The 8,058-nt window shown below is 32.4% G+C and overlaps 2 protein-coding genes across 2 annotated transcripts; both read right to left on the bottom strand.

Moving 5' to 3' along the window:
• Window positions 1–877: 877 nt before the first annotated feature.
• On the bottom strand, window positions 878–2,659 carry LOC110630816 (berberine bridge enzyme-like 21). Its single transcript, XM_021778409.2, has one exon. The coding sequence runs from the start codon at window positions 2,609–2,611 to the stop codon at window positions 989–991; it is 1,623 nt and encodes a 540-aa protein (XP_021634101.1). The 5' UTR covers window positions 2,612–2,659; the 3' UTR covers window positions 878–988.
• Window positions 2,660–6,017: 3,358 nt separating this feature from the next.
• On the bottom strand, window positions 6,018–7,708 carry LOC110631181 (berberine bridge enzyme-like 8). The gene has a single exon (XM_021778917.2). It carries the CDS (start codon window positions 7,698–7,700, stop codon window positions 6,099–6,101), a length of 1,602 nt encoding a protein of 533 aa, XP_021634609.1. The 5' UTR covers window positions 7,701–7,708; the 3' UTR covers window positions 6,018–6,098.
• Between the last annotated feature and the right edge of the window lie 350 nt (window positions 7,709–8,058).

Here is an 8,058-nt window from a genome sequence, read left to right on the forward strand (position 1 = left end):
TAAGTGATGATCGGAATATTTCTGGAGCTCTTAATAGGAACAACAACATCTTCTTCTTCATCTATAGTCAATTGACGCAAATCGTCTTCCATAAGAAAGGGGAAAGAAGAAGTTAGGTTTAAGAAATAGGAAAAGGTGAGAGTATCGACCCACAAAGAGACCACAGTGGGAAACTTGTAGTGTAAAGATTAATTAAAGGTTTCCCGTTAACCTTCTCATTTTAAATGTTTTTAACAAATTAGGTTTTCATAAACACTAAAATTTTGATTTTTAATTTATTCGATTCGAATTAAATTGAATCGATCGAATACTGACCGTACTAATTTATACCAATTCTCTTAAATTAAAAATCTTATGGTTGAATCAAACCGAACAGTGGTCTAATTTTCAATTAAATCAGTCCAACCGACAGTTTGAATAATGAACAAATGTATGGAAGTTAAAACTTAAAAAGTTTGTGGCCCAACTCAAAATGTTTTTGTTCCGCCAATAACTACGTACCTTATCTTTGGACGCGTTTGAAACGTCAAAAACAATGTTGAAAATTACGTATGGAATTTTGTCTTTTTCCTAAAAAACCAAGTCAACAGAAGCTTTGCATATAATTCAAGCATTAAGTTCCTTAGTCTGTAATTAAAAAATACATAAATAAAACACGATTTTCTCACAACCACCAGTAAGAAAAATCAATTGAAGGAATGCATTGTGTTTAGCAGACCTCTTAGATTGACTTATTTTAGAAAGTGAAAATCTCACCACCGATCATGCATTGTATTTAGCACATCTTGTGGATTTGACTTATTTTAGAAAGAAAAATCCCAATTAATATTTTATGCAATTTTCTAAATACCATCTTCAGAATATGCATCATAGATTAATCTGTATAATAAAATAATCTAGACTTCTTGAATTTGCTAAAGTACATCAAATACTCTTTTTAAAAAAAATAATAATAATCATTCATATGCTTCCACTATAATAAAATCTTCTAGGCCTTAGTCGGAAGAGTAGGGATACTCTGTTCATTTCTGAAGAAATTCTCAGGATCTACAGCAGTCTTCACTTTCACTAATCTATCAAAGTTTCCATGAAAATACTTAGAGCCATAAATGCTACCTTCTTCGTAGCTATTTTTACCAGCTTCCATCACACCAATATCAAGATCCCTGTAGTTCAAAAATGCACGTCTTGGATTCTTGGATACAAATGGTGTCATATAGTTGTGGAGCTTCCTTGCCTGTGTCAAGAACTCGTTCTCTGCAGTTGTTCCTGCATCTTCCCAATTCACTGAATATTGGATCTTGAACAAGTTCCCCTTTCTATGTGGAAATGGAGTATCTGTTTCTGGAATTTCACTCATTCTTCCACCGTAAGGATTGAAGACTAATCCAGTTTTTCCCACTTCAATCATCCTTTGCCAAATCCAGTTCAACTTGTCTTTAGATATTGGAGTCTCTACATAATCTGATTTTCTCTTGAGGAAATTGGCCGAGTCAAGATCTCTATCAAGTAAAACTTCAGGAGATGTTCCAATATCGTCATTTGCCCACCACAGAACAGATTGAATCCAGCTTGTTTCATTGCAGACCTCCTTCTTCAATCCCAATTCAGGGAATTCGTTGCCCAATAAAGACACAAGGGTATCAGCGTTTCCCAAGTATAAAGCCACAATTGATGCTCTAATGGTCCTCTGAGTTCTGTTTGTCCTAGATGTAACTGGCTGCAATAGCATCCTCATGAAGAGATTATTATCTGTTTTTGGAGCAACTAATTGCCACTTGAAAACAACATCTGTAGCATTCTCATCAAGAGTTCTTTCCACTCTGAAAACAGTAACAGTCTCAGGAACAGGAACAAGCATGATCTTGTAAGAGATTACAACACCAAAACTTCCACCTCCACCTCCTCGAATAGCCCAAAAAAGATCCTCACCCATTGCTTTTCTATCCAAAAGCTTGCCATTAGCATCAACTATCTGAGCATCAAGCACATTATCCACTGCCAAACCATACTTCCTCAACATGTTCCCATAACCACCCCCACTAATATGTCCACCAACACCAACGGTTGGACAAACCCCAGCAGGGAATCCATAAGCTTTGCTTTTCTCCCAGATTCTATAGTAAACTTCACCAAGAGTAGCACCAGTTTGAACCCAAGCAGACTCATTTTTAACATCTACATCAATAGATCGAAGATTAAACATATCAAGAAGGAAAAATGGAACATCAGAAGTGTAAGAAATCCCTTCATAGTCATGGCCTCCACTGCGGATTTTAAGTTGGTAACCGACATTTTTGGTACAGACAACAGCAGCCTGGACATGGGAAATCTGCCTTGGGGTAAGAATGATAACTGGTTTAAGAGTTGTGGAGGTATTCAAGCGAGCATTTCGAATATAGGCACGAAGAACTGAAGTGTATGAAGCATTAGTTTGGGAATAGACGAGGTCTGAGATTTGATCTTGTGGGTTTGTGTTGTTTTCCAGGCATTGGAGAAAAGATTCATAAACTGAAACATCTGTTGCAGCCAATGAAAACGAAGAGAAAGAAGAAGAAATGTTAAGGATAATAGCAAGAATTAATGCCAAAAGAAGAGTCGTTCTGGCCATTGGAGAAAGTGTTGGTTTTCTTTTTTTTTTTGTCGAATTGGGTGATGCCATGAGGTTATAAATAGCCTTGTTGGCCGTACTAATTGCACATGAAGTATAAAAGACGGAAATAGCCTTGTGCTTAATTATTTAATTATTGTTAGAGAATTTTGATATTTTTTACATATTACCAGATTTACTTTTTTTATTTTTGTTTTCTGCTTCTTTTTATGTTAAAAATAGAATAACAAAGTTTATCCCTTAGTTGGATATGCGAGTAATATTACTTAATTAGTTTTTTTTTAAATTTCTGGAGATATAAAATATGTTATCAATTAATTATTTTCTATTTTTAGGTGTAACATTTCATAAATAATTTTTGTAATTACTAAATAAAATTAATAATAAATATCTGTTATAAATCTTAAGTGCAATATTACACTCTGTTAAAAAAAAATTAAAAATTGAGATTTTTCAACAATGAGGGGAGAAAAATTCAAAGGAAAATTGTTCCATCTCCATGGCATTAAAGAGCCTGAAAAGGAAAAGCATGTACTATTCAACACAAAGAAAATTAAATAAGATTTGGATTTTAAATGAGGAAAATTTCATATGAAAAACATAATTTTCTTGTAGGTAAGAAAAGGAAAGGTTAGATCTATCTAGGAAAAGTCTTCGTTACATAATTTTCTAAAATGTTGAATGTGAAATCATATGATTCCATTTCTTAGTATTGCATGTGGCCAATCTCAATACCATGAGCTTTTATATGCAAATTTTGACTTTATTCATCTAAAAATATTTCTATTATTTGAAATTTTTTAAATTTATTTAGATATATTTATCATTAAATTAAAATATGAGTGTTATTTATTTTGAAATAAATAAAATAATAAGTAGTATGATTTTATAGAATTAAAAAATTTAATAAAAATGGTTATGATTTTAATTTGTGCCCAATTTTATTACTGACTCGTGCATATATTTAAATTATTAAAAATAAAATACACAAGTAGGATGATTCTCCCTTTTTTCGTCGCCACGTGTCGTGAAAACCGGAGCAAATTTGCAACATTTTAAAAATTATAAATGGATTATTCAACGACAAAGTACGATGTCGATCGAATTAAAAAATAAAAAAATATTCTGGAATTGTTTTTTTTTTTAATTATTTATATGGAACTCATCATGACATGCAGACTTTGTCAATTGCCGTCTGAAAAAGATGATACCATGAATCTTCTTATAATAATCATGTATTAATTTTAGCTTTTATGCTTACATGTCCAGTGTGTCTGCAATCTTTCTTTTTTAAAAATAATTATTCTTAATAAAATAGAATAAAAAATTTAAATTAATAATATTTTTAGTATACCCATGTACAAGTCATATCTCCATAATAAAGTAATATTTGAATATTAAAAAAAAGGCATATTAATTATTGTTTAAGAGTTATTTATTTTATTTTAATATTTTGTTAACTGTCTGAAATGGTGGATGTGTCCATTGTCCATCCATGATGTAATGTTTATGGTCCACCCACTATTAACTACCTCCACTTGGGCATGATCTGAGAATGAGGTGTAAGAATTAAGAATATTATTTTGTCTTCTTCATCAATCCTAAGATTGCCATGGAAGTACTCTGAATAGACTCAAAACACATTTCCTGGCAGAGTTCCTCAAAGGAACTTCAATTGATGTTTTGCTTCGGAGGCCTTCAAAACTCCACTGTCATATTTTAAAGGAAAATTACTTTTTAATATATAAAATTTAATATAATTAATAGATTTATCTTTCTATTTTTAAAATTCAATACTTTTGATTTTATATTTAATTCCGTCAAAATTTAAATTTTTTCGTCAAAAATTTCTATTAAATCAATAATTTCCGCCAATAAAATATATATATATATATAATTCTAAAAATATTCTTATCGATAATAAATTAAAAAATTATTATTTAATTCGTATAGTATGAAAAAATTCACTACTTAGTCTTTTAATTTTGAAAAATATATTAAAATGTCTATAATATTTTAAGAAGTCTACTAATTAATTTCTCTATTAATTTTACTATTTAGTCCTTATAGTTTAGAAAAAATTATTAGTTGGTCTCTCAAATTATTAAAAAGTTTATTAATTAGTCCTTCCATATAGGGGTGTTTTAGATTATTTTTATAATATTTAACGACTAAAATTAACGAAAAGACTAATTAGTAGATTTTTTAAAATGTTAAAAGTATTTTAATAAAATTTTCAAATTATGAGCAGTGATCGATAGCGAACGGTATCACAAAAATAATTTCTGTTGAGTTTTAATTTTTTATTTTTAATAATTTAAATTTTATATATTTTAGTTTTATTATTTTTGTTGAATTTGAATATTAAATTTATTAAAATTAAATTTAAATTTAAAAAATAGAGAGATAAATCTGTTAATTATATAATAATTTAAGGACGAAAATGTATTTTTCTCTTCAATTCTTTGAGAAAGACCTATAAATTTATAAAAATTAAATTTCAAGAACTAAAATATTGAATTCTAAAAAGGTAGTTCGGTTATTTTTTCTGTCATTAATAACATTTTTTATGTAAATTTTTAATTTTAACGGAATTAAATTTTAGGAATTTTCGTATTAAATTCTAAAAATAGAGAGACGAATCTATTAATTACATTAATTTTAGGGACTAAAAAATAATTTTTTTCCTACTTCAAAAACAGGTCTGATTTTGTGAAAGAATGAGTAAGAAGACAGAAACTATCCATTTCCTCAAAGAGATTAGGCTGGTTGAGTATGCAAGCTATTCCTCTTAAACGTTTGGGCTCAAGACTTCTTCAAGATGGATGGGCTCTAAGAGTCTGGCCAACTCTTTGACAAATGGCATATCAGTTTCTTGGGGACAAGGAGCCACAGAAGGATGAGATCAAGATGAAGACGCAACTTCTGGTTCTTGAGGATATGAGAATAGTCGCCACGCTTAACTCCATTACTGTTGCAAAGCAAACAGTCCTCCAAGTTACACAACATGTTTTCGAAAGCTCAAAAATTATCCAACCTCAAACTTCACAACAAAAGGATACCATTACTTCTTACTTGCCATTATTTAAGTTGAAGGATTCAAACAGGCTAATCTTTCGGCATTGTCGTGGCATGCTTCCCATGGTACTAAGAGCAATAATCTTCAGATGGGCTTGCTTGTCAGCCTAATAATTTTGGGCCAGGATGAGGATACTCTTATTTTTGAAAGGTAATTTGCTTTAGGCCTTTTTAAAGGTCAATCGATTATTAAAGTAAAGGGGGAGTTGTGGACAGGCTTATAGGCTTTGTGGGAATTTTTAATATTTTTTTTTAAAATAGAAAATAATAACAATGAAACTTCAGATTCAATAAAGTAAGTAAACAAATAAAACTTATTTATTCATTTTCAAACAAACAATACTTGCTTATGTGCAAATTCAAACAATCACATAACTATAAATCCATAAAAACAAACACCCTGCAAATCCTATTTCTTCCAATATGGAAAAACTGGGATGCTCTGTTCATTCCTGAAGAAATTGCCAGGATCAACCTTTGTCTTGATCTGCACCAACCTTTTGAAATTACCCTTGAAGTATTTGATCCCATAAACTTTCCCTTCTGAGTAGCTTTTCTTCCCATTATGGTTGATACCCAAATCAAGATCTCTATAGTTAAGAAATGCTTGCCTTGGATTCTTGGATACAAATGGAGTCATATAATTGTAGAGCTTCCTCGTCAATTCTATGTTGTTATTTGCTGCCTCTGTTCCTTCTTCATTCCAGTTTGTCATATACTGAACCTTCCATAAATTCCCAGCTCGATGAGGAAATGGAGTAGCTTTTGCAGGAACTTGCGCCATTTTCCCACCATAAGGGTTGAACGTCAGCGCTGGCACCTGCAACTCCATCATTTTCTTCCAAATTCCTTCCAGGCCAACTTTTGGAATTGGTTTTTTAACGTAATCTGATTTCCTCTTCAAGTGGGTTAATACTTGAGGTGTTCGACTGAGCAGAGCAGTAGTTGGTGTACCGATTTGGAATTCTGTCCAGTACAGGACTGATTCTAGCCAACTCATTTCGATACAATCTGATTGAACCAAACCAAGTTCAGGAAAGCTTGAGTTCATCAATGAAACAAGTCTCGCAGAATCTCCAAGAAACAGAGATAGAAATGTAGCCCTTATCGTCTTTTCACCACTTCGACTCCCATTAACGACATTTAGGGTAAGTCTGATGAAGAGATCTTCGTCAAGCTTATGTGCAACTTGTTGCCATTGATACACAATGTCTGTTGCGTTCTGTTCTAAAGTTCTCCGAACTCGGAACACAGTTACTATTTCTGGAACTCGAACAAGTTTTATTTTATATGCGAGAACTACTCCAAAGCTAGCTCCTCCTCCACCTGATATAGCCCAGAAAAGATCTTCTCCCATAGATTTTCTGTCAAGAAGTCTGCCATTGACATCCACCAACTGAGCATCAACGATGTTATCGACAGAAAGTCCGTACTTTCTCATCATGTTTCCATATCCACCGCCACTCAGATGACCTCCAACGCCAACTGTAGGGCAAACACCAGCTGGAAAGCCATGAACTTTACTTTTCTCAGCAATTCTATAGTAAACTTCACCGAGAGTTGCCCCAGCCTGAACCCAAGCGGTCTCGCTCTGCACGTCGACATTTATTCTCCGCAGATTAAACATGTCGAGAATAAAGAAGGGAACTTCTGAGACATAAGAAATACCCTCGTAGTCATGACCTCCGCTTCTGATTTTCATTTGCAAGCCATGCTTTCGAGCACAAACAATGGCAGCTTGGACATGAGATTCATGCAATGCAGTGAGGATAAAGAGAGGCTTTGGGGTGGTGGACATGTTGAATCGAAGATTTCGAATATAAGACTGCAAGACAGAGGAGTACGAAACGTCGGTTGCAGTGTAAACTGCTTCGGAGATTGGATGGGAAGGATGAGAATGGTGCAGAAGACATTGGAGAGTAGTTTCAGTTTCACCATGAGCTGATGCTGAAAGGGAGAGCAGAAGGAACAAAGAAAGAATGAAAGCAGATGTTGATACTATCATTTTCATTATTGTTATTTCGGTTTTGTGTTGTAATTTTCAAGTTGATAGAACAAGGTTTTATAGTAATGGATTAGGCTAATTCTTGACCAGAAAAATTCAAAGTAAGATGTGGGAAACTTGAGAACGTAACATGATTTCAATTACATCATTCATTCGTAATGACAGAGCATCAAAAATTCGTTTTCCGAAATGTTAATCTAAAATTTGGAAATATCAAATTAATTATAATATTAATCAGAATAATTAATGCGGAGATTGGAATTTATGGGTGGTTTTTTTTAATAATTTTTTAAAAGGAAAGGTAGATTGACAATGTCAATAAATTCTACAAAAAGCCCACTTCTGGAAGCCGCAAATGTTTTGA

The sequence above is a fragment of the Manihot esculenta genome, chromosome 14, assembly GCF_001659605.2.
Source record: "Manihot esculenta cultivar AM560-2 chromosome 14, M.esculenta_v8, whole genome shotgun sequence".
In the NCBI taxonomy this organism is placed as follows: Eukaryota; Viridiplantae; Streptophyta; class Magnoliopsida; order Malpighiales; family Euphorbiaceae; genus Manihot; species Manihot esculenta.